The sequence below is a fragment of the Ursus maritimus genome, unplaced genomic scaffold, assembly GCF_017311325.1.
Source record: "Ursus maritimus isolate PB19 unplaced genomic scaffold, ASM1731132v1 scaffold_19, whole genome shotgun sequence".
NCBI classification, from domain to species: domain Eukaryota; kingdom Metazoa; phylum Chordata; class Mammalia; order Carnivora; family Ursidae; genus Ursus; species Ursus maritimus.
The window spans coordinates 3947669-3974284 of NW_024424341.1; the positions used below are offsets into that span (position 1 = coordinate 3947669).

The following is a 26616-nucleotide window of genomic DNA, read 5'->3' on the forward strand; positions in this document are numbered from 1 at the left end:
GGCTGCCTCGGCCCACCGCTGCTCTCACTGCACCGGGTGTGGGGGTGGGAGGCGCTTGTCAGCAACTGGGAGCCAGGCCAAATGTCGCTAACCGTGGGCTTGTGAGCTGCATGAGACTATGGATGTGTGACACTGTCAGGGCCAGCCACACCCCCCAGGTGGGAAGGTCTCCTTCACGGGCCTCTCGTCACGGTCTCTGAGCATCAGTGCCCCCCTCTGCCCTGCTTCCTCCTCCATGACTGGGCATGAGGACAGGCCTTCCGGCAGGAGAGAAACCCAAGCTGGACCCCCCAATCTGCCCCACTTGGTCGGGGCCCCCAGCGTGGGGTCGTCGTCCACGTCCTCACCCCAGCTGCCCGAAGGTGATGTTCTCATTGAACCGCAGACTGTCGTTGCGTTCCTCCTGGGTCATGTGGCACCACTTCTCCCTGTAAGCACAGGTGACAGGAGAGGGCTCCGGAATGCTGCTGCGTCCCCTGCCTCTCGCCCCCCTGCTCTGATCTACAGGGGGCACCCCCGCGTTGCCTCCCTGACACCGAGTGGGGAGCACCTCCCCTGAAGAGCTGTTTGATCTGCTTTTCCACAAAGGCTGCCCAGGGTTCTGACACTCTGCCTGACAGGTCCCAAATACAAACTTCATCACTTCATCCTTCCTGAAATGAGGAGATCCAAACGCTCATACGCTTCCTACCGACCCAGAGATGACGTGTGCTTAGTGGCTCCCCAGAACATTCTCTAGGAGACAAAAACACCAACCCCCGTGTCCCCTCTGAGGCTCAAGGATGGGAGGTCCCGGCGCCACTGGGGAGGCAGAAAGGCCTGCAGAGAGGACCTGGCCCTGCCAGCGTCCCAGGGGAGTGGGAGCTGAGAACCTGTCCGTCCAGGAGGCCCTGAGGCTGCCACTCCATCTGCAGCCCTCATGGGTTCCCCCCAGGGAGCAGGGGAGGCTGGATGTGCTGAGGGCCATGCTGTCCTGTCAGGTGGGGTCTTGGCTCTGCTGCATTTCCCGGCTCCGGCTTCCTCAGAGGCCAGGTTCATGTCCACACCCCTCCCCAGAGCACACAGATGAGACCCCGATCTTCCCGAAGGCCCCCGTGAACCGCACGGTGAAGACAGCACAAAGCCTCTAGCACAAAGTGCAGAAACCCCCAGAGAAAGAAACGCAGTGTGTGTGCGGCTGCCAGGGTGGGACCCTGCAGCCCAGCCGTCCGCTCCCCACGGAGGGACACGAGATGCACACAGGCTCTGGGGTGGGAGGCTATTCTCTGAGCTGTATGAACTCTGCACCCTGATGGACAGCCACCTCCAGGAGCTCGCTGCAGCTGTGGCCTCCCCCTCCCGGGCAGAGGACCCCTGCCTCGAGCGGACAGGGGACTCACCCCGGCCCTGCCATATCTACCTGAGAAGCGGGCTCCTTGAGGGGGCAGACGCAGATGTGGGGGACACACTCATTTAAGCCCATCGCCCCTTAAAGATTAAGCTCTGGGTGATGAGTCTGACTAAAACAAGGTTAGGAGAGAGAGAAGAGACAGGGAGAGAGGAGGCAGAGTGAGGGAGTGAGGGGTGGGGGCAATGGAGAAGCCAAAGGAAGAGAAAAAGAACCACCATCAAACCTTAACTGCTCCCCACCCACAGGGCCCAGGGCCACTCGTGCTGCTGTGGCTTAGCAGGAGGCCTCAGGAGCGCAGGGGCGTGACAGCCGTGAGGGCAGGTGTCACTCCCAGCCTCCTCATGCCGATGACAGGACGCCCATGAAGATACCCAGAACACGCTTCCAGGCATGACGCTGATCCCATTTTCCTTCCCACCGTCTTTCCCCCAGTGGTTACCCTTAGGCTGTCCAGGCACCTAAAAGCCCATTCCACCATCAGGCCTGCTGTGTCCAGTTGTGCAAGGCCCAAGCCCACACCATGTGGGAGTGACCGGCAGCCCTGATGCTCCTGACCTGGATGAGAAGCCGATTCTTAAGGTCTTACCCTTCTTTAGAGGTCCCAGTCTGACCTCTGGAGAAGGAGGTGGAAGGTCGCTAGCCATCAGTGGATTAGGTGCTGCCTCAATCCAACCAATTCCTTAAACCTGAGATCCATACCCAATACCAGTCGAGGTCTAATCCCACAGAGGGCAGGGCGCCTGTCTAAACTGCCACAGTGGGACTCTGGAGGTAAGCAACAGATGCGTTTGGAAATGGAGGCCTTTCTGCCTCTGAGTATCACCAGCTGAGTTCACCAAACAGGAGATACAGTGCTGGAGGCACTGGGTTGCCCAGGGACCCAGAGCCCAGACCCCCACCCCAATCTCCGAGGAACATTTGCCCTTCCTCCGGCTGAGGCCCGGGGCATGTGTGGCTGTCCCCTGGGGGCAGGTCCGTGTGTGGTCAGACCACATCTGCTCTGGGGGACAAGGCCCGTGAGGCCCAGAGGCCGGCACCCCCTCGTGGGCTTGGCGCCGACCGGCTTGGAGGCGGCCGTGATGCTCCAGCTGTCCTGGGCCTCAGCCACGGTGCTAAGCACCCCTGCCCCTGGGAGGCCACAGTGAGTCATGCTCCCACCCAGAGAGACGTGGGGACGCAGGGGCTTTGTACTAAAGGGGGTGTCCATTATGCCTAAATGCTCCTTTTATAGCCATAATAAGGCTGCATCAGAAACAAGATTTCTCATAAACAATAAGCACTAAAAATATATCACTGATTAAAGGAAGCGTGCTTTGGGAAATGGCCAGCGAAGAAACAATCATTGTATCAGAAACTGTATTTTGAATAGGCAGGCCTTTAGCTACAAAAATATATCACAAAAGATATCTAACAAATACAAAGGTCAAACCATGAGAGTCAGACCCCACTGTGGGCTCAAAGAAAACAGCCCTGTTCTAGGCCCTTCTCTTCAGGGGACCCCCTCACATACACACACAGGCTCCACACCATGCCATGGCTGGCTGGGAAGGAGGGGGCAGCTGTCCTTTCTCCCTGACCCCCAAGCCTGTCCCAGGGGCGGGGGAGGGTCTGCCAGACCCCTGCGCACCTGTGTGCCTGGCTACAGAGAGGCAGATCCTCTGTGACCAGATTACCAAGCGTGAGTCAAGGCCATGGGTTCGAGGCCTGCTTAGGCCAGTAGAAGGCTGGAGCCACTCAAAAGCGGACTTTGCTGCTCACTCTCTGAACTCATACTGGGCCTTGCAGGGTCTCGAGTGCCCTCTCTGTTCCCTGTTCCGGGTGCTCTGTCCTTGGCGAGCTCCCACCCGCCACCGGCCTGTCCCAGCGCGGGGCTTGCCCCTGGCAGCGGTGCCGTGCTGCCCCTGCGTCTGGGCTCTGCCCCCGCAGCAGCTAGCGCATGGCTCCCGCCCTGAGGTGGCCCTGGCGGGGACCCCCGGCCCTGTAACATGAACAAAGTCACGTGGACACACACCTCTTCTTCTCCTCCTCTCCAGCATCCCCTCTGGAGCGGCAGCAGAAACAGGTAAACAGAGGAACATGTCAAAGTCATGCAAGATATGTGGATGGAAAAAAGAGAACAGCGAGAGAGGAGCGTTATTACAGGCAGAAACAGAGAGACGGAGAGAGACGGGGTACTCGAGACCATTTATCTGCTAGGAGCCCGACAGCTACATAAGCAGCAGGAGGAAACCCCATTCGCCTACAAGCATCTAAGCGCTTCCTTCAGTCTGGTTTCCTGGCAGAGCGCGGGATTCTCTCTCCAGAATCCCTGGGATGGCTACAGCATCTTCCCCTCCATATCCCCCAGGAAATGCAGCCGCAGCAGACTGCAGGCCATCCCGCCCCGTGGAGCTGTAGCTGCCCCCCCTTCCGCAGACGGAAAGACTACACTTCAGGTCCCCCCCAGCGCTAGTGGACTGGCCATACACAGCAGGCACCTGCTGCCTCCTGCCAGGGAGAAAGGCTGAGGGGGTCTCCCCCTGTTAGAGAAGGAGAGGTTCATGATGGGGTGGGTGCCAATAAGGAGACCCAGGACTGGGAGGGCTGCTGCCCTTTCCTGCCCAGCCGCTAGACACAGCGGGCAGCAACCATGGCTCCCTGTGGCCAGAGTGGGAAGGGCCACCCGCCCTCACTGCCGCCCTGTGCTTTGTGTGACGGTTTACAAAGGGGGTCTTCTGATGTGGCAAGGCTAGCGTCAGGGAGGCTAGGAGGGTCTCAGGCTGCAGACCAGAGTAGTAAGCTGAAGGTAGCAATCGCATCTCCCCAGATGTTAGCCCTCTCAAGCTCAGTCTGCGGGGTGTGGCTGGCCCTGTGCCCCAGAGTCCTGTGGTAGTGACTCTTACAGCCATAGACAGAGTGGATCCTTGGGAGTCCTGATGGTTTCATTCTGGGGGAGTTTGCGTTTTGGAGGAGGGTCAGTCCAAGTCATGCCAGAGCCCAGGACAGAAAGCGCTCATGCAAGCTGCGGACCCTCACCCACAAAGCTGTGCGTGCCTGGAGCCCTCCAGGCAGCTCGCCGGGCACCGGGGCCAGAAGGAGCTGAAGAAGGGACGGACACACCGACTCAGCCATCCTTCTGCTCTCCTCTGCAGAAACTGGGAAACAGAGCCAGTCCCCAGTCCTCAGCCCCAAGGCAAGGCGGACCCAGACACTGCTCCTACCTGGTGGTGGGAGACCGCTTTCTCCTCTCATAGTGGACAGCGTCAAAGAAAGCCGCATTCCAGAACCTCAGTGTATGCCTATGAGACAGAGGCGTGGGTCAGTCCTCTCTAGGGAGGGCACGGAGGCAGGTCCTGGCACACCGGAGGGATAAGGGCACACGGTTTCCCACCACATCTGCAGGACTTTCTGACAAGTCACAGAGAGGCAGAGCAGGGAAGAGAAAAAGGACCATGTGCCTTTGTCCCAAACCGAGGCGGTTCCCTGGGCTCCCGGCCAAGGGTCGCTCTCTCCCAGGACGAAGGTACAACACGGAGATGGGGAAATCCCGCATCCATCCAGTCAAAACTGAAGCCACCACCTGCGGGACGTGGATGAAGGGTGCCTTCCACTGGGCCTCCCAGAGGAAGCTGGGCTCTGGGGACACCTACTGCCTGAGAACGGGGTCTAGTAAACGGGAACCCAGAGCAGACAGGCCGCGTGTGGAGACCAAACACGTTCACAGGGACACACAAGCAAGAGACGTTCTTCTTAAAGATCATCCGACTATGCGGGGTGTGTGGGCCAAATCCTGCTGCCTGATTGCGTAAATCAGGGTTTATGGGAGCACAGCTGCCCCCATTCACACTGTCCCTGACAGAAGAGTTGAGTACTTGCCTGGAGAGCCTCACGTTTTTATCACTGGGCCCCTCACAGAGCAGTGTGCAGGTGATAAGACAGCAGCCAAGTCACAGCCCAGGAGGCCCGAGGCAAAGCCCTAGACGGGGGTGACATGGCTGGTAGCTTGTCCTTGCTTCCGCTGAACCTGGCGCAGCTCAGGTGGGGCCTCCATGCAGAGAAAGGCTTCAGGATGGCCCCACCTGGCCTTTCCTGGCCACAGTCCCACACAGCCCTTCTGGTAGCCAAGTTCTCCCAGGGCGCCACTGTGGCCTTCGAGAGAGAGATACGTCTGACACCCTTTGGGCTCCAGGTGCTGGCTCTCTGCACACTTGGGGTGAATACAGCACGGTGACGGAGAGGCTTTGGAGGGACTAAGGCAGCCCTAACAGTCATCCACAGAGCAAGACAGAGGGCAAGGGCTCCCCCAACCGTTGGCCTCTCACTTTACTCATGACCTTCATTCCTAGACGTTCATATAAGATAACTTACTGGGATATAATTCACATACCATAAACTCAGTCTTTTAAAGTACATGATATTAAATGGTTTTTAGTATATTGTGCAACCATGACCATTATCTCCTTCTAGAACATTTTCATCCCCCCATAAAGAAACCCCGTACCCATGAATGGACTGTCCCTCCCCATCCCCTGCTTCTCTCAGCCCCGGGCGACCGCTCAGCTACTGTCTCCAGAGACGAGCCCATCCCAAACGTTTCGCTTAAATGGCATCAACAACCATGTGGTCTTTCGTGTCTGGCTTTTTCACTCCGTAAAATGTTCTCCAGGTTCACCCGTGTCTCAACCGTCAGCGTCTCACTCCCTCCCGTGGCTGAAGAAAACCGTGTGGCAGGGATATATCGCGTTTTACGTACCCACACATCATGTGCCCATGTCCGTGGACATTCAGGTTCTCTCCAGCTTCCGACTATTAGGAGCCTGTATGCATGAGTCTTTGCCTGAGTACCTGTTCTCAGCTCTCTGGAGCAGCTGGCTAGAAGTGGAACTGCCGGGCCACAGGCTAACTCTCCGCTAACATGCTGGGGAACTGCCAGACTGTGTTGCACAGCAGCTGCCCCCTTTCCATCCCCACCGGCAGGGTATGAGGGTTCCAGTTTCTCCACATTCTCACCAACACCTGCCATGGTTCCCCTTTTTTATTCTAGCTATGCCGATGGGCGGAGTGAGCTCCGTGGGTGACGGAGCCGCGGCCCCACAGGTGCGAGGGCGGCCTTACCAGATGGGCTGCTGCTTCAGGTGTGTGTACAGGTAGATCTTCTCCCCCTTCCTTTCTTCCTCTGGGCTGCACACGGTCACTGCAGGGGGGCGACAAAGACTGCCCGTCGCTCCAGTGGCACCACATGCTGGTGAACCCCTCGGCAACCCTCCCTCAGGCACTGCTTCTCCCCAAAGGTTACAGAAACAACAGTGGAAATCCAAGACTGCTTGCCCTCTGTGGGCAGGAAGGACGCTCCTGCCACCTGGTGGCGGGGACTCCTTCAGAGGGAAGGGTCCCTGGCACAGCTCTCCCAGCCTCACGCAGAGCAACACATTCCTTCACTTCCCTGGGACGAGGAATTTAGTTCCCGAATCTTCTCCCCAGAGAAGAGGTTTCCCCCAGAAATTCAATAGGCAAGTCCAGGCCGGGGTGGAGAGAAGTCGGGAGCCATCTACAGCAGCATCTCGTGCCCTGGGGGAAGGGGCCCAGATGTTCAGGGGCCTGCTTGGTGGTGCTGCTAGTTACTGGGGGGCTGGTGGAAGACCCCGTGGGGGCCTGGCTGTGGGACCAGGGGCGTTGCTGTGGCCACAGCCGGGCACCCGCTGGGCCCGGAGAGCACTGGGAGGCACTTACCAGTCTTCTGCGGCTTCTCCTTGGGCTTGTTCTCATCCTCCCTGGGAAAGAGAACCACAGCAGTGACAAAAAGACCCCCCTACACATTTTCTCAGCTCAAAGGAACTGGCCTCTACCTGGCTGAAGTGAGATTATGTCTCTTAGCAATGGGTACATTTCACATGGTTTCCTCTGAAAAAGTGTCATTAAGTCAATGCTACATTTACCAATTGCCAAACTTCCAGAATTAAAGAGATGCGGCATGGAGGCTCCTTTGCACCATTTTCTCTGAATCCAAAACTGTCTGGACCAGACGAGGAAAAAGCCAAGTCACCCGGCTGTAAGCGGCCATCGGAGGGGACAGTGGGGACTGGAGGGGAGTGGGGGGGGGTAGCACAGACATCAGGAGCCTGGGGTACTCTCTTGCTGATGTGCCCCCTTTCTTGGGAGGTCTTGGCTTAACACCCCGTTCTCAAGCGCCCGGTCCGGGAAGGCTCCTGAGCTCCCGCCAGAGAACGGCTGTCCTGGGGGACAGGGGTCTGGCCCCTGCCTACCTGGTTCCGTTCACACTAGCTCTCACCACACTTCCAGGAGGAAGGGCCGAGAGGGTTTGTAATTCCCCTCCTGCCCGCCGCCAGTTTCCACATGCACCCCATCAGTCCCAGAAAACCCCGACCCCCAGGACATCCCTGCCTGTCAGCCAACCCAATGGCATTGGTGAATCAAAGAAAACTCGGTGGGGGGGGAGGGGCTGGGGAGTCAAGCGGAGCTGGCAGCTGTGCTTCCCAGGAGCAGCTCTCAGGCCCCAAAGGTCACCCAGGGCGGCCAAGCTGAATCCTCCCTGGCCAGGCCACAGCCGCCCTGTCACTGCCACCGGCAGACTGAACGCGGCTTCTGCCCTCAGTCATACCTGCCCCTCCCCCCACAGTTCACCTGGTGACACTTACTCGTGCTTCCTGGCCAGGGGTCCTTTCAGCTTGGTCTCCAGGCCCCCGAAGAAGCCCTTGACATTCTCTGTCTTGGCCGAGGTGTTCTTCAGCAGCCGTTCAGCAATGTCCTTCTTCTCGGCCAGCCAGCTGTTGGCGGACTTCAGGTAGGAGTCGATGCTCCCCGCCGGCTTCTCCTTGGACTCGGAGGGCAGCAGGTGCGGCTTACCTGGACGGGGTGAGGGGCAGGAGGGAGCGGGAATGGAACCACGCTGTGTAGCAGGCACAACAGGGCGCTGGAGCCTCTCAGTGGCAGCGGTGACCAGCGAAGGCCCCAAGACGCCGCCAGGGGAAGGCGGAGGGCCAGGCCTCTGGGGGCCGCAGCTAAGCACCTACTGTGCACAAGAAGGCAGCCAGGTGCACCCGGACTAAGGGAGAAACAGGAGAGGACCCAGCTCTGAAGAAGCTCAAGGACCTGAAGGAGGGCAGCAACGCACACGCAGGGATACACAGTCGCGGTGGAGGCCGAGGGTTACAGCAGGACTAAGAGCTACTCCCCGTGCAAGGAGGAGGCGTGCTGACTCCAGACAGCTCCGGGCCTCTGCTGTGGCTTGAAAGTGGACAAAGGAAGAGTGGGCATCTTGGGAGAGAACAGTAAGGCCAAAGGGTCTCCCACAGAACAAGGCGCCCCCTACAGGTCAGAGTCTCCGGCAGGTCAAGGTGCCCCCCTCGGGCCAAAGGCTCTCCTGTAGGTCAAGGCGCCCCCTGCAGGCCAAAGGGTCTCCCTCAGGTCAAGGCTCCCCCTACAGGTCAGAGTCTCCTGCAGATCAAGGCACCCCAGCAGATCAAGACCTTACCTCAGGTCAAAGATACCCTCTTCGGGTGCCTGGGTGGCTTAGTCGGTTAAGCCTCTGTCTTCGGCTCAGGTCATGATCCCAGGGTCCTGGGATGGAGCCCCACATCGCAGGGAGCCTGGTTCTATCTCTGACCCTCCCCCCTCTCATGCTCTCTCTCTTGCTCACGCTTTCTCTCAAATAAATAAAACCTTTTAAAAAAAATCTTAAAAAAAAAAAAAAAGATAGCCCCTTCAGAGCCTTCAGGTCAAAGGGCCCCACAGGTCAAGGTGCTGAGTGTCCCTTACTAATTTAAGCTGCTCTGTGCTTAGATGTGATCCCCACTCCTTTGAGAAGGAGGAGCCATGGTTTGGATGAGGGGTTCCCATTTGACCCAAAGGTCTGGCATGAAGGACTGGCCCAGTGGTGGCCTGGCCTGGAGCTAAGGCAGTCCGGCCAGCTGTGGCCAGGAGAACTGAGGCACGGGGAGGATGGGCAGTTGGGAGTGGGGGCAGGACTGAGCAAAGCTGCAGAGGACACACGGTTTCCACACAAGAGCAAAACTGTGTATCCTCAGAGAGGTGGGAAGGGAGGCCGTGCTTACTGCCGCCCTGACCCCGCTCTAGACCACATGGGGCCCCCAGCAGCCTTCTGCTTATAGCAGCCTGAATGAGTCCCTGCCGTCACACCCAAGAAACGTCACACAGGGAGCCCCTAAGCTCTGATTTCCGGAAAGTTGCAGAGCAATAAGCCGGAAGAGCTGTGAGACATCAGGATGAGGAACAAACTGCACTCTTCGTGAGGGCGTCACCGGCCCCCACACACGGGCGCTTTCCAACCCAAGACCCCGCACCGCTCCTCCCACTCTCTTCAAGAGCCAACCCCGTGCTGTATTTTGCTAAAACGTGAAAGTGATGTCCTCACATCCAGCAATTGCTGAGTCGACCATGACATTTCCCACCAAAGGAACGTATTCTCTCATCCCCCAGCCGCTGGGTGGCTTCCTTCCGACCACGGATAGGCAACCTCATGACCCTTGATATGGACCACAGCCTCTCCTCCTGTTTCAGGAATCTCACTCCTTGCGCATCCCGCCCTAACCTCAGGTTCTCTTGTTTTCTGGAAGCCTCACAACTCTGCGCTAATAGGGAAGAAATCCTCACTCGGTGCCGTGTTACGAGGTGCCAAGTCTTGAGTCCCCACGTTCGCCCTCCACCACGGCCGCGTCCCCGGGCCTTACCGATGTGGTAGTAGGTGAAGCACATGGTCATGAGGTTCTTGGCAGGCCCGAAGTCGTCCATCTGATGACACCTAAGATGACAAGGAAGCCCGATTAGCTGAAGAATCGTTCTACCCAATTTCCTCACTGCAAGCTCATGAAGCAAGACCTAAAAATTTTGTAAATATGTCCACATTCATACCTCACTCCCCAGATGCTATGTAGAGGCAACAACAACAAAAAATCCCCAACAGGGTGAGTTACCCACAGGCACGCAGCTGGGGTCTGATTCTGGGCGGGAAGGAGGTCTCGGTCCATCGGCCTGGACTCCTTCCCTTTCAAGGCCAACAGGCGAGGCTCAGGAAGTCTCAATCCTACCCAGGGGAGCAGTACCAGGACTGGAAATCAGGCCTCAGGCCTCGGCCAAAATCGGTGGCCCCAGGCCGCACAGCCCTCCGGCCCCTCCTTCTCAGGAGTCAGCAGTGAGTTAGAGGGCACACTCGGTGGTTTCAGACTTCAGTCACATCAGACTCGCCCTGAGAGCAGTTATGATACGGATTGCTGGGTTCACCCTGAGAATTGGGTTCAGTGGGTCTGGGGAAGGGCCTAAGAACGTGCATTTCTTGTTTTTGTTTTTGTTTTTTAGATTTTATTCATTTGACAGAGAGAGAGAGAGAGAGCATAAGCGGGGGAGCAGCAGGCAGAGGCAAAGGGAGAAGCAGGCTCCCTGCTAAGCAGGGAGCCCGATGCCGGGCTCGATCCCAGGACCCTGAGATCATGACCCGAGCTGCAGGCAGATGCTTAACTGACTGAGCCACCAAGGCATCCCCAAGAACGGGCATTTCTAACAAACTGCGTTATGAAGCTAGTGTTCTAATGCTCCTGGACCCAGTTGAGAACCACCGGAAATATGAACACCTACCCTATGTCACTTGCTGAAAATCAAATTAAGTTGCCAAATACAAGAACCTTTTATAGACTAAAAAAATGCTCTACGAATGTTAAGGATCATAATCACTGTATTCTACTTACGACATGAAGGGTATGAGCTACACACAGATCTAGTCAACTTAGCAAACAAAAAAGGGGGGGTCTTCAAACAGGGGTCCTGCCTGCCCCTAGGAATGTGCCCTGTGACAGCTGCAAATGCTACGCTATTGCCCACTGCAGCGCTGCAACCCAGAGACAATGAAGAGGAATAATCCAGCGACCATTGGTGGGGCACGAGCTGAACAGACTACGGTGCATTTAGATACCAGACCACCACACAGCCATTATAAACGCAGAACTGTATGTGGACACAACGCCTTTTTGGGAAAGATACACATTCGCTGGGATGCGTGTCATCAACAGGGGTTACCACCGGGAGACCACAGTAGCGATGACAAGGTTGTGCAAAGGGGTCTCCTTTCCATTGAGGTGCTGTGCCTCTCTAACCTGTTCTTCTGTACTTTTCTTTCCTGTTCAGTTTCTAACTTTGCACAAATAGTCCTTAAGAAAAAAAAAAGTCAATGGAATGTATCTGGACAGTGCGGTCAGGGACACTTTAATCTTTTAATATAAAAATAATCTAATTAGGGGCTCCTGGGTGGCTCAGTTGGTTAAGCGTCTGCCTTCGGCTCAGGTCATGATCCCAGCATCCCGGATCGAGCCCCATGTCAGGCTCTCTGATCAGTGAGGAGTCTGCTTCTTCCTCTCCCTCTGCTGTTCCCCCTGATTATGCTCTCTCACTCTCCCCTCTCTCTCAAATAAGTAAGTACAATCTTTAAAACAAAAATCTAATAAAACTTAAAGAATTCTGCCACTAAAATAATAAAGGACTATATATAAAAGTAAAAACGTAAGACACTAATAAACTAAAAATTATAAAACTCAAATTTTAAAAATTCATATTTTTAAAAGATTATAAGTTTTTTTCCTTTTATTCCCCCCCGCCATACACAAATACATATGCTCACCAAGAAATGGGGAGATTCTGTGTTTTGGTCGGGTTGGAATTTGAATTTTATCCCCCCCCCATTTTATTTGAAGGAAAAATTCAAAGTCAATGCAGAATTAAATACGTGCTACCAAGTGGGACAGGTGCAACATCTGCACAATATGGATTCGTGAGAAATCCTACGGATGGGAATGTTCAGAAGCCGAGGTGCTCTCAGTGCCTGCGAGCATGCCGCACACAAGACAACTGGGTCTGTTTGAAACCCGCTCCTTCCGTGGTACTTTCTCGTCCCTCCACCCTTGCCAGCTCCAAGACGCAGAAGCCCCCCATGGAAGCCTATCCTCAACTTGGGACATTCCGAGCAGGTGCCGGAAAAACAGGGATCCTCCCCCTCTTTGGTCTTTTCCCTCCAGTCCATGCTCCACGTTCACGGAATAAAGAGGTGAGGAGACACTGAGACACAGGGGAATTAAGGTTCATAAGAGCTGCTATGTCTCTGCTGGGAGAAGGGGAAGGAAAAGTAAAGGAGGGGGTTTTCAGGCCTGGAAGGACAAAAGGGACATAGGGACAAACCACGGGACCAGGACCTGCTTTGGGGCCACAATGAGGGGACGGAGGGTAAGTGGGGCACAAACAGCTGTCAGATCAGGGCTTCCTCTCCCCCATCCTCTCCCACTTCTCACCCACAGTGCCCTCCCTCTCCCCCATCAGTAAAGCTGCTGTTTGCTTCCCCAAGGCAGAGACACATCCCCCCCTTCCATGCTGGTGGGGGGGCTGTCACCTGCTCTGACGTAGGTCCTGGATGTCTGACGTGAGTCTGGCCGTCCCAGGGCCCCGGGGCCTCAGGAGGAGAGAGCCTGTGAGTCACATGGCCTGCCTCCCACAGCTACACAAAGGCAGAGAGGGGCCCTTTTCATCACCCTCCAGCTTCTACCGCGCTGTTTGTGATAAAAGGTTCCAGCAGGGCCTAATTAGCATGTAGGGCAGGCTGGAGTCATCGGAGTACATCATTAAGTGGGTGGTTATCTAGTTGGAAGTACTTCACAACAAGAAATCCAGAAAAGGCCACATCTCCACAGCAGGAGGGCAGGGTCAATCGTGTGTCATCCCCGCCTGTCCTGATGGCCCTCATGGAGGGATTTACTCACACCCAGCTGCTGTCCCCTCACGTCCACTGCTGCGGGGTGGGGACCCTAACCCCCTCCCACGAGAGGCTGGTGCAACGCTGCTTCTCAGCGTTGGGGGGCGGGGGGGCGGTCAGAGCAAGTGCTGGCTGACGACTCATGCAGCTGTTACGACTGGGTTAGTACGGGGCACGGAAGGCGGGGAAGATGTGCTTTAGGACAAAGGCTTTGAGCACCGCATCACTTACTCGAACAGGACCACGGCGAAAGACTGCACCAGGCGGTAGAAGGTGGGCTCCGAGACGCACTTGGAGTTGCAGCGCTGCGCGGGAAGAGGGCAGACACATCACCGGGCGAGCGGGTGGCCGAGGCGCACTGCAGCTCGGACAGGCGCCGGGCTCACCGCGCTGAGTGCCACTAGATGCAGCGGGACCGCGAGCGCAGGACTGGAGCAGCCCTGCCTGCACCGTGGTAACCAGGCCCCCGAGCAGAGCACGGGCCAACATCTTCCTGCATCTCCTTGAAATTTTAAGAACTAGGAACCCCACACATTCACTTACACAACACAGAAGAATTTGGAGGGATGAACCCCCTGGGGGGCAACACGGGCCATTTCTGGGTTGTAGAGTTACGGGCCGTTGCTCTATTTGTGCTGGTCTGAGCTTTCTAATTTCACTTGGAAAAATAAATGGTGATAAAAATACTTTAAAAACTAAGAGCTTAAGCCAGTTTACAGAAAAAAAAAAAAGAACCTACTAGGTATTTACAAAAAATCTTTTCTGAACTCGCATGGCTGTCATGCCCTACATTATCTTTATAAAACCGAACATTGGGGGTTATTGAATAAAAGTACACATCAACGATGGACATGCTTGCCCTTAAAAAAGGAACTTTTCTGTAATTGCACGCAGCTGGAAAGGACCAGTGGGCTCGCTCATTCTTTCTAGCGGCACATCCGGATAAGCGACTTCCTGTTTCCCGCTATTCTAACAAGGCCTTATGGGAACATCTTTAAGTAAGTTCTATTAGTTTCTCTGCTGGGTTGTTTCCTGTGGGTCTTTTCTCCAGAGCGGGAGCAGCAGAGGTGGCGAGAAGGGGCCACACCTCCCGTCGCCGCCCCTCACCTGGGCGCTCACGTATCGAGCAAACCACTCGCGGCCTTTTCCGTTCTCACTGCTACAGTACTCTCCAAACTTGGCTTTCTCCTCCTGGTCCAAGTCCTCCCTGAAAGGAACACAGGAGGAAAAGCAACTTTCAGTCCTCTGCAACAAACACGGCCAGAGCGGGGAAGAGGCAGGACAGGGAACGGGGAAGTATGGCCCCCCAGCCAAGGGTAGACGCCTGACTTACACCGGCGCATCCCACCCTCGGCTGAGCCCACGAGGAAATGGGGTCATTTCTATGTCAAAGCTGAAGAGACTGGCTCAGAGGACCAGACACAGCTAGGGAGTGGTGAACAGGAGCTCCATCCAGACTTCCTGGCTCCAAAGCCCAGCCTCCGTCCCCACATCCTGCCTCCAGTGAGACGGGCACTGACAAAGGTAACGTGACCCTCTGAGGGCCTGGTCCCCTAGCTCCACTGCCCTCCCACTCACTGGTGCTGAAGTCAGTGGAGAGCCACCCAGTGAATTTAAGAATCCCTAACTTGCAGGACACATTGGCTTGATGCAAGGGAGACTGGTTGGTTATGCTGAAGGCCAGTCTGCTCACCTCTCTGGCAATCCTGGCTGTGTATGTGAGGGATGGAGACTGGGGGACCCCGGGGGGTCACCATGGCCAGGGTGAACAGAATGCCCGCCTGACCCCAAACCACTTCTGATCACTCTTCGTGGGAGACTAATACTCTGCCCCCACATTTAAAGATAAGATAAAAAAGAAACAGAAGGCTGAAGATCAATTAGCTCATGCAATTTTTCATTTATTTAAGGTTTGGTAGAAAACATTTTGGTCTCATTTATCCCAAAATACCAACAACAGATGAAATAGGAGAATTTGCCAGCCAGTCTGCACTGATTTCTGGAATGCTCTTGAAAATGCATCCGGCTCAGTTGTCCATGCTCCATATTGCTGACAGGCTGCCGCAAATATAGATCGGCCTTCCTGACAAATTAGCAAACTTCTGTGCTTTCTCCCCTTTCATTAACTGGGTGTGCTCAGAGAAAGCTGACTAATTCCAGTGTTAGTCAAACAAAATTAGGAGGGAGCCGCATCTACTGCTCTCCCAGAATGCATTCAAAATCAAACATGAATGTGTTTTTCGATGGTCCACTATTCGGATCGTCACTGAGCTCTCTTCCCTATTCTAACTGCAAAGGAAACGGACACACGCCTGGAAAAGGCAGACAGCCACTTTGCCAGGTTACAAACAAGGGACCTCAATCACGGTAGGAAATAATGTCCTCTTTACAGAGCGTCAACAGGCGCAGATTCTTCCTGTTGCTTTAATAAAATGGGGAAATGATCCCTTCGGTCCCTGAGCTCCTCACACTGAAGTGCGTGCACAGAGAGTCCAAAGGTTTTGCTGAAATGCAGAGTCAGGCTCAGCGGGTCTGGGTGGGGCCCAGGACTCTGCATTTCCAGCAAGCTCCCATGATGCCGATGCTGTAGGTCCACATCCGGCAAATGAGCGGCAAAGCCTTCCGTGACTAGCGTGTGCCGGGGATGCCGGGCAAGGCTGATATCAGAAACCCAGGAATCTGGGTTTGCGGGCTCCCCACCCTCATGCTGAGATAGTAATAAGAGTGGGGCGGGAGCTGGAGGCCTGCCCACAGACATCCCCTCCTCAGTCTGATCCCAACCCAAACTCCGCTCCTGCTGCTCCAATTGCCAGGGCTCCTATTTACCCCTTCAAGAACCATCAAAGAAAGGCAAGAAAGAGGAGCGGGGAAGGGTCCCCAACCCGGCAGCTGCTTGAGGCTCAGCTGCCATGAGCAATGCGAGGAGTATGGGTAATCGAAACCTTCCGGCCACTACTGCCCCTGCACTGGAAGTCCGCTAGTCGCAGTGGCACCCTAGCCCAGGGTGAGTCTGACGCTAACCTGCAAGGGCTCAGACACGGGAAAGCAAACCTAGAGTCCTGCTGGATTTAGCAGCGAGGATGCAAGCATGTCAGCAGAGTGGCTGGAGCCAGGGGTGGGGCGGAAGGGGCAGTGAAAACTCCCCAAATGCTTCTACGGGCAGCCGGGGGTGGGGGCTAAGAACCACCCAGGTGGCCCACCACTGGCCTGTGAGGGAGCGGAAGCCAGGGCCCCAGGGGGTGCCCTGCCAAGGACAGAGCCCAAGGCAGAGAGCGGGTCCTGGGGGCTCACCCTCCAGAGAAGATCTTCTCCACGTAGCTGCGCATGAACTCCCGGAGCTCCAGGGTCTCCTCGTCCTTGGCCGACTCGGTGCTCTGGTTGGAAGAGAAGGACTCGTTGGAGGAGGAGCGGCGGTACTGGTCCCAGGACGGGTGTGAGGGCGACTCGCCCATGTCGTTCTCGCTGTCCGCAGACTCTGTGGTCTCGCTCTCCGAAGCGCCGTCGCCCTGCGAGCTGTCCCCATCCTGCAGCTTCGGAGGCAATGTCTCCAGGGGCGAGGAGGCAGACGGCTCAGTTCCGAAGTCAATCAGTGCACCCACAGGGACCTCAGGGGCCTCCATGGTTCGGGGAGGCTTCCAGGCTGGAAGGCCAGCAGACGGGACTCCCAGATGTGTCAGTGGGAGCTGGAGGCCAAGTGCCTGAGTTGCTTGGGAGCTGCTGGACACCAGGAGTCCTCTGGGGCAGCGCTCGTGGCCCTAAGGCATCTAGAACGGAAGACACAGAAACGTTATCACGACGAGAGCTACTCCCTGCGTAAGGGGAATTCAGCACTGAGAATCCAGACTTAAATGAATAAATGAGACCACAAATTCCCTGAAAAGAGAATAGGCTCCGAACTGCTAGAATCTGGGTCAGCACTACAGGGACATCATTTCCCTACTGTCTACTGCTAAACACCTGGTACATGGTAGGCACTCAGTAACTATTTGTTGAAATAATAAATACATAAATACCAACAATCAGGACTTCTCCAAACTACACATATAGACTTCAAAGCCACTGCACCTGCTGGCCCTCTCCCTGCGCTGGCCTACCAGACTGATGCCAGTAAATAAAAAGGCCAACCTGGGCTAGAATCAGAAAAACACCAGGGACACATCTGCCCGCTCACTGTCGTTAGGGTCAGTGGCTATGGGAGATGGTGCTGTCTGACACATTGGGAAAAGCCGCCTCTCCTGGCGCGTGGGCCCCTCCCCTCCTGGGCTGGCATCTCTTCCTTCCTGGGCTCCTATCTGAGGATTCTTCCACTCAAGACCCAGAACCTTCCCAGGTTGCCAGACAGATTCCCCTTTTCATATCACTCACCAGCCCTCCGCCAGCTTCTGAACGTCACTGGCTGCCCAGACCCAGCCTCTCCGTCCTGCCCTCTCCCTGCACTCCAGCCATCTGGATGATGGCATGCATCTCATGGTGCCTGTTCCTTCTGCCACCCCTGCCCCTCCCCACTCCATCCCTTGTTCCTGCTGTTCATCCCCCAGGCAGACACAGTGCCACCTCTCCTGAGCAGCTCACACCACCCCAGTCAAAACTATTCCCTGATGTCTCTGTGCACCCCCAGCATTTTATTCACCCCCATTTATAATTCTGCTTGTTTGACGGGTCGATATTACTACTTCTGTTCAACCCACTAAAGTATAAGCCCCTCCGCAGCTACCGCAGTCTCGACAAAGGAAGTGTTCGCTGTGTGTCTGTGAATGGAAGGACAGAGCTGCCCATGAATGTATTCAAAGAGCTGAGGTAGGGGCGGAGGGTCCAGGATGCAGGCAGTGCAAGAAGAGAGCTGGGGTTAGAATCTTCGAGTCTAAACCGGGTTTCCTGTCTGCCAGCTGGGGAGTCACCTACCAGTTCTGGGACCCACCTTCCCCAGGGGTGAGCGGCAGACGGCTCGGCATGAAGCAAGAGCCCTCCTGATGCATCAGCTCCTGCGGGCAAGAGCGGCCTCGAGACTGGGCCTGGCCGTCTCCTCACCCTCTGCAGACCCCAAATATCTAGGACAGCCCCCCGCAGACAGGTGGCTGCTGATGCTGCGGCACTCATGCGTCTTCGGAGGGTAATTCGATACTTGATTGCGTTTGCTGTCCGTTAAGAGCTTAATGTTCACAAATCGATCATGGGTTCCTCCAAATTCCCCAGCTCAGGATATTTTTAAATGTCCTGAGTCAGAAAGACGGAACAGCTGGCTCCTTGTTGTCAGAGCGGCAACGGTACACTGTCCGTACAGTCCTACAAAGCTTGCCTTGGTTCAAAAAAGAGAAGCATAAACCTGCACTCGAAAGAACCGGCTGGGCCCGGAGAGAAACACGGGGTTTTCAGGAGCTCAGGAGACAGCAGCACCACTCGGAGAGGTGGAGACTGAGGAGTGGCCATCTGAGGCTGGGTCAGCCCCGACTCCCCTCCTGCCACCAGTGCCCACGGCCTCTGCTCCCTGGGCCGGGGTTTCCCGTCTCAGACACTATGGTCGGGCTCAAATTCTAAGGTCCTTCTGGCCACCACATTCGCAGACTCTCCGAAGCACAGAAAATCACACCTATGACAACACACTGGGTGTTAAAAATGGAAAATCACGCACTAGGAGGATGTTCACAGTCACTGTGATAGGAAAATTGGGTCAAAAATATCTGTATTATAAATTCATGCAAATCCAACGGAAAACTCTGTGTTCTAATAAGTAATACAAATGACCCCAACAGACGAGCCACATAAGAAGAAATACTCTTATTAAATGCTTAGACAATTCTTCAACCTACCATGATAACCACAGATGTAGATAGGCAAGTTAAAACAATTAGGTACCATCTTTTACTACTAAATTAGCGAAAACTCTAAAATGTAATCTAAGGGCACCTGGGTGGCTCAGCTGGTTAAGCCTTCGGCTCAGGTCATGATCCCGGAGTCCTGGGATTGAGCCCTGCATCAGGCTCCCTGCTCAGCAGAGAATCTGCTTCTCTCTCTGCCCCTCACCCCACTTGTGCTCTCTCTCTCTCTCAAAAAATAAATAAAATTTTAAAAAATAAAATAAAATGCGATCTAAATGCTGATGAGGTTATGGTAAAGTCAATATTCTCAAGCAATCCTGGCAATTGGGATAAATAAGACTCTAGAAAGTGTTTGTTTGTGTATGTATGTATGTATGTGTGTATGTATGTAATCTCCACACCTAGCATGGGACTCGAACTCACAACCCCAGAGATCAAGAGGTGCATGCTCTTCCACCTGAGCCAGCCAAGTGCCCCTAGAAACTATTTTCTATAGTTTTTATTTTTTTATCCTCTGATCCAGGAATTCAGATGCTTGAAATTTATCCTAAGAAAATAATTTAAAACACTCAAAACCAGTTACATGGGGGAAAAAATGTTCCTTCTAATAGTATTTCTAATCCTGATAAATTGGGGGGGGGAATCTAAATATAGGAAAATGGCAAGTAAATTCTAACAGTTTGATGCAACAGTAATCAGTGAATGATGCAGTTGTAAACAATTAGAACATCAGTGAATGATGCTCACTTTATAGTTAAGTAAACAAAATAATCCACAGTCAGTAAACATTTACTGAATCCCACAGCATGCTGCCCTTTGGTGTGGGTGCTGGGAATACTGGAGTGCATGAATTTTAATTTTCTTATAATAACAATAAAGCATATGTACAAAAAAGGCTGGAAAAGAAACACAAGCCTATTATAGTCCCAGCACTGAGGTCATTTTTCCTTTTGATTTGTTCTTGATCATAATGATACAGTTTGCAATAAATAAATATTCAGAGGAAAAAGGAAACAAATTTCTGTATCTTGAAACGGTTTCAAGCAGTCAGAAGGGCTGCATCTATTTACCCAAGCAGAACACCCCAGCATCAGGGCTGCAAGATTAGAGCAAATTATCACGCCTATTTCTGGTCCAGCCTGAGGCTGGCAAGCAGCTCTCCCAGCGTCTCCCTCACTCGAAATTCTGGGAGCGTGTGAGTCATGCATTCCCAGAAGCCTCCTCTGTGGGCTCAGGCAGGAGGGACAAAGTGACAGGGGGAGGCACAAAGTGAGAGGCCTGTCTGGGAGAAAGAAATACTGGGGGAACCTGGCCAGGGTGGGTGAGGGCACCGTGGGCTGCGGTGTGCAGAGCACAGCGCTGAGCCCCTTCAGCCCAGGGAGCTCATCTTGCTTGGGGAGAGAAGGCAGGGGTGCTGAGTCTGTTCAGGGAGCTGAGACACCAGGCGGAGGCAGCCGTTTGTGGGTAAGGGCCTTGGAAGTATCCCCACCGTCTTCCTTCAGGAAGGATATGTAATCATGGGCCTCGGTGCAGGACAAGGTGACGGTCACTCTGAACACACCAGGATCACACATCTCCCATGACGACTTATGTTGAGCCAGCCAGAGAACACAGCGGAAGTGGGCCCAATGGGAACCAAGCGCACGGTCCCCAGGCAGAGCCACCGAGGTGCTACACTCAGGAGCGCAAACCCGGCCACTCCAGATCGAAAGCGTTTTCCAAAGAACGGCTGAAACACACTACGCGAAATCCTCCCAATTCCTCAACACTGGCAACTAATTTACATTTATTTTGAAACATGTTGCGGGCCAAAGAAAACACATCTCTGGATTGCGCCCCAATCCCTTTGCCTTGTTCCATGCACAAGGAACGTCCCGAACCCACTGCAGGGCCACAAGCTCTGAGACTCAGGGTATCAGATCACAGCAGGATCTTTGCACCTACAGACCGTGGATGTTAAAAATGCTTTTCTATAGCCTCGAAGCAGAACAAACCTTCCTGCGATTGTTCTTTTCCAATTCATTTCCTGGGCCTTACAGTACGCGTTTCTACCAATCAAATTAGGCTAAAATTCTAAGTCGACCTATAACCAGAAGGCCTTAACCACCCACCTGCTCATTCAACAAGTATTTGTTTTCTTCTCTTTAAGCAGCCTTTACACCCACTGTGGGGCTGTCGTGTGCTCTACTGACTGAGCCAGCCAGGAACCCCTTGGCAGTATTTGCTGAGCAGCTACCATGCATCAGCTAGCGGGCCAGCAGCTGGGAGTGCAGTCATGAGCAGGCCTGTAAGGAGTACCTGGTCATGTGTGGGGGGTGCAGGCTAAGAGATGGGGTGGTGGGGGTGGGGAAGGCCAGGGGGAGGTCTTGTAAGAGACAGTTAATAAAATGGAAACCCAAACAAGAACTTCAGCGGGGCACTGAGCGCGACGGAGAGTCTCCAGGCAACGTCTGAGAGCCCCGAGAAAGGCTTCTTTGGACCAGGAGCTGGGAAGGCAGACATGAGCTGAGAGGGAAGGAGTACTCTCCAAGAAGACCCAAGGGTCCTCTGACAGGAGAGAGATCTGGGCAGAGGGAAGAGTCTGCACAGAGGCCCTAGGCAGCAATGACTTTGGAAAGTTCAGGAACCAGGAGGCTGATGAGGCGAGGGGTGCCACTCACGAAGAGGTCGGCCAGGCGTGCAGGGAGGGCTTCTCGGCCACGCCTGGGGTCTGGGCTGACCGGCCCCTGTGGGAGGAGCTTAAATACAGGCAGCATGCACAGGACAGGAGCAAAGGGGGGGGGAGGCTGGCCAAGGTGGTCACATCCTGGTGGGAGGCTTCCTGACCTCCTCCCCTACCCTCCCCCCCCCCCCCCCCCCCCCCCCCCCCCCCCCGGGGCCTCTGCGGCCCCAGCTGCAGAAGGAACTCGGAAGGAGATTGCCTTCTTGCAGCTGCTCAGCCACATCCCCACGGGGCTTTGCTCAAACTCTGATTTCCCCAATACCCCAGAGCAACCAGAGCCAGGACTTCTCTAGCGGGTCGACCTTGAGCAATCAGAAGAGGCTCCCTGGGCAAGAATCCGGAACTTTCTGTAATTCTGCCCTTGCCATCCACCTCAGGCCACTCCCTCTCATTTAGGGTCTCCAAGAGCGATCAGATGTGCTGCTCTGCCCACAAAAAGAGAAGGGCCTGTGAAGCCTCGCTCACCTGGCGTCCCTAACACGCTGGCTCCCACTCGTGTCCATCCAGCTCGTCCCTCGTCTCATGACACCAGTGAATCAAGGCTCGGAGACTCCCTCCCGGGCACACAGCTAGGAAGCAACAGCGTGCACAACCCAACCGCACGTCAACCGCGAAGCCCCCGCTCTTGACCACCTACAGCAACCTCTTCGGTGCTCCCCTGCTGCTCCATTTCTAGAAGTGGGGTTGCAGGGTCAGAGCTCTGCACGTGACTAAGGCTGATGAAGGGTGCTACCAAATGACCTTCCCCCAAGTCTGTACCGTGGCTGTATATACCCGGTGGGTTTTACATCTGCACCTTCCTTTCAACTGTGAGGTCAGAACACCACCTGGCCTCCCGGATTCAGAACTCTGATTCATTTGTTTCACTCTGGGTCAAGTGTGGGGCAGTGTGCAAGGAAGGGCAGGCCCATTCTGCAGACAAGGGAACTGAGGCCAGCTGTATCTCTGCAGCAGGAACTTCCCACAAGCCCCAGCCTTCCAGGACATGGGGCTTGACTATTTTGTCTGATGACTGGCCCAGGCCTCAGGCTCCAGCTGCACTCAGACTCACACCGGGAAAGTCATTTTTTTTTTTAATTTTATTTTTAAGCAATCTCTGCACCCAACATGGGGTCTGAACCCACAACCCCAAGATCAAGAGTCACACGCTCCACTGACTGAGCCAGCCAGGCGCCCCGGGAAAGTCACTTAAGTCAGAACCAGTTTCTATTTTTGGAAAATGTGAATGTGAGTCTTTCTTCTCCCAGACTCATGGGGAATATTATCAAGATAAATGAGATACTACATGGCAGGTCTTACGGAGAGGTGCGACTGTCCTCTGGCCCATGAGGAGATACCGAATGTGAGCCGGTCACAGCAATATCGAGACGGCCGAGAGACGACACTGAAGCTAATATTATCAGAACAGTCGACACTTTCGAAGGGACAAAGATACACAAGAACATTGTCTTGGACCACTCCGTCAAGCTGCTGGGCAATACTGCGTTTTTATTACCATTTTAGAGATGAGATGTCTGCAGCTGGGGGAGGCAGGTGCTGTAGTTCCCAAACTGGTGCCAGGGCACCCCGGGATACCTGAGCAAACTCAGAGGGGTGCTGTGGGGGGGATATTTCAATATTTTGAGGGAAACACAGCAACACTTGACATCTTCCAGACACAGATCAAACTACTAGCTCAAAGTAGCTCACAGTTTCACTATTAGGTCATGCTGTATTCCTTTCTATGACCTTGTACCTTTGTGAAGCTGAATTTTCTGCAGCTTGCCATTGTAAAAAAAGCAAGTAGTGCCCAAAACCCAACACGGAACAAGAAAAGAGAATGGCCATGTCCAATGAAGAATGGAATAAAAAATAGTTTCTCAAATGGTGTAGTAGGCTGAATAGTGGTCCCCCAAAGGTGCCCATGTCATCCCCAGAACCTACAAATACATGACCTTACACAGCAAAGGGACCTTGCAGATATGATTAAGTGTGGGGCCTTGGGATGATCCTGGATGATTCAGGGGGGACTATCATAATCATAAGGGTCCTTAGAAGACAGAGATAGGAGGGTCAGTCAGGGCAGGAGCTGGAGCAATGAATGCTCTGCTGTTGGCTTTGCACCTGGAGGAGGGGCTGCGTGTGAACCCAGAAACTCAGGTGCCTGTAGAATGTGGAAAACTTGAGGGATAAGAGTCTCCTCTGGGGCCTCCAGAAGGAAGCCACCCTGCCCACACCTTGTCATTAGCCCCATCAGACTGATTTTGAACACACCTACAAACGCTATCTCCACTTGTGTCTTCCCTTCTCGTCTTTGTGCTTGTAATGCGACCATGCCGAGGGAGGTCGAATGTCTGCTGTCCCGAGTGCCTGGCTATCCCTCTCCCATCTGCAAACATGCAAGTGACCCCCTCCGAAGAGCCTTCTCTCGTCCCCCAAAGAGCGTTTTATTTCAAGTTGACCTAACGGCAGCTGGACAGGGTTTGGCAGGAAGGAGGGGAGACAGACCCTTGGCTGAGATTTCTGGTCTCCAGGGCTGCCTTGAAACAGGTGAACCCCAACAATTATGAGGTTACTGTTACCTGGTTTTGTTCTGCTATTATGAGATATAATAATGGACGGCTTCCAGGAAGACTGTGCCTATTGAAACTGTCGGCGTGGTGGAGAGGGAGAAGTAAGAGAAAGCGAAATGCGATCATCTTGTAGGGAAAGGCATGGCTGGGAACACCATGCGCGAACGCGTAAATCACCAAGGTTATCCGGAAGCCCCTTCGCTTCATGGCCTCTTGGCCTCTCCTCTGGAGGGGAGGAGCTGCTTCCACATCCCCCCTCCCCCACCCAGCCTGCCACAAATAATCAGCCTCAGGGCCAGGGCTCTCCCTGCTCAGTCGTCATCTGCTCCACACACCCCTTGCTCCCCCCACGTGCCCGCCCCCCACAGTGCAGAGTCAGAGAAGGGCCCCGGGGGGGCTGGCCTGGGGCGAGCTGCCTTGAAGGAAGCCCCCTGAGCCCCTCTGCACAGCCGGGCCCTCCAGCGCCCCAGCCAGAACTCAGAGCTCACTAGCCCAGGCTGGTAAGAACACGCTTCCTGTCACTCAGAACCTCTCACACCACGAGACCACAACAAGGGCTCTCATCAGCCTCTGCGGGGGCTGAGCAGCTCAGCCTTTGGGCTCCTGACAAACAAATCTGCTCATCACCTGCTGACTTTGCCTCCGAACCAGGAAGAGAGTTTTGGGCCATTTGGGGCTACGAAGCAATACTCTTTTCAGGGAATGAATCCGTGTCCAATCTGAAATGTCACCATTGTCCTTTTAGATGTCAGTGTGTTCGGACAGCGGCTCAGACACAGATCTAGGGCAACCGACAGGCCTGTGGAATCAAAACACCAGCACCCACTCCCAAAGCTGGGCAAGGAGCTTCGTGGAATTCCCTGGCAGCAAAAGCAAAAAAGGGAAGTGATGTGGGAAACAAAGGCAGAAGAAAAATTATTAGATTTCCTTACTCCCTATAGTCCATTGACAAGTCCTTGAAACAGGCAGAGGGACATTCCTCTAGGGACTCAAATGCCTCCCATGCGGACACTTTGCTGAGGGCAAAAGGCAATCCTAGCTGACCCCCAACCCCCCAGCCCCCAGCCCCAGGCTCCTGTAAGTCTACTTTAACATATAAAAATTCCTTTGGAAAATTTCCTTTATCTCTAAGCCCCCCAAGATACGTGTTGGCCATCATCCCCCAAGCATACAGGCCACCGATACACATCTGAAGGGTCTCATGACTAAGGTTTTATTAGACGGTAATAAATGACTTTTCCCAACAATAGCTCAAGGTCCCGGAAACCTTGCTTCCAAAATTTCTCAGGGACTGACGCGATCCCAAACCCCCTCCCAGCTTGAAAGTATATAATGGGCCACTCCTCAGGACCCTGGTGCAGCTCCTTCCGCCCACGGGTCCTGCCCCCCTGCTTTAATAAACCACCTTTTTGCACCAAAGACATCTCAAGGATTCTCTCTTGGCCACCGGCTTTGAACCCTAATGTTCTTTCCTACATCAGGAAGCATATTGGGTCATACAATTCTTTTCATTCCGACGTTCATCTACAGAATAACTTTTTCAGACACTAAAGTTAAACATGAAATTGTCAAGAAAGTCCTCATATGAAAAATGCTGATTATTTTAATGAGGTCTGTAAGTTACAAGGCTCCATAAAAGAAACAGAGATGTTGAAACAAACATTTTTAAATGCCTCTTCAGAAGTCTGAAGGCATACCTTAAATCAGCTCAGCACAGGTGTTAGTCTGGTCGGAGCACACGACTAGGGTGAAGACAAGGTGTTCCCGGTGAAGCAGAATGAACTGTCACGAACCTGGAGACGTTATAATTAATGCGTCCACGAGGGCCACTCTCCCTCAAATACTGCATGTCCCCAGGGGCTTTTGGCAAAGCACCAGATCAACCACTCTGAAGGGCTGACGTTCTAATGTGATAACCCAAACAGGACCCACGTGCTGCCGTTCCCAGCGGGGAGAGGACTGTCCTGCTAGCTCCCTCCCTCAGACACGGACAGCAGTGGAACCGCAGGCAGCTGCAGGGGGACCCCCGTCACGGCGAGGATGGTGGCAGCTCCCAGCCCCGTCTCTGCAGCCATGTGCAGGCATGCCTGGCTCCCACACACTGGCAGCCCCCTACAAGGGCATGTATCTGAGCCAGGCATCCTGCAGGAATGTTCTGACTCCAGAGTGTCAGGGAGATTCTCTAGTTGGCTAAGCCTCTTCACAGCCCGGGGTTAGTGACCTCAGGACTGCAATCCCCCAGGAGAGGCTCCCTGCAAGCCAGCAGCCTCATCTGCTTTCTTCACTATAGGGTTCTCAGGGCCAGAACAGGGCCAGGTACATAAGAACTGTGCAGTCAATATCTGTTGTTTTGAGAATCTCCCAGGTCAGAGTTCAAAGCCTGAGCACAG

At 54.3% G+C, this 26616-nt stretch overlaps 1 protein-coding gene across 5 annotated transcripts in view; it reads right to left on the reverse strand.

Annotated features, from left to right (window-relative positions):
* KIAA0513 (KIAA0513 ortholog) overlaps positions 1-26616 on the reverse strand; it is a 63820-nt gene that overhangs the window by 7261 nt on the left and 29943 nt on the right. For all 5 annotated transcript variants that reach the window (XM_040633237.1, XM_040633234.1, XM_040633233.1 and 2 more), the window contains 9 exons: positions 16428-16900; positions 14244-14343; positions 13368-13441; positions 10078-10148; positions 8026-8233; positions 7100-7140; positions 6485-6563; positions 4591-4668; positions 348-428 (listed from right to left, as the gene is read on the reverse strand). In XM_040633237.1, coding sequence (XP_040489171.1) covers positions 348-428; positions 4591-4668; positions 6485-6563; positions 7100-7140; positions 8026-8233; positions 10078-10148; positions 13368-13441; positions 14244-14343; positions 16428-16756 — 1061 coding nt within the window. In that variant the 5' untranslated portion in view covers positions 16757-16900. The remainder of the gene's footprint in view (positions 1-347; positions 429-4590; positions 4669-6484; positions 6564-7099; positions 7141-8025; positions 8234-10077; positions 10149-13367; positions 13442-14243; positions 14344-16427; positions 16901-26616) is intronic.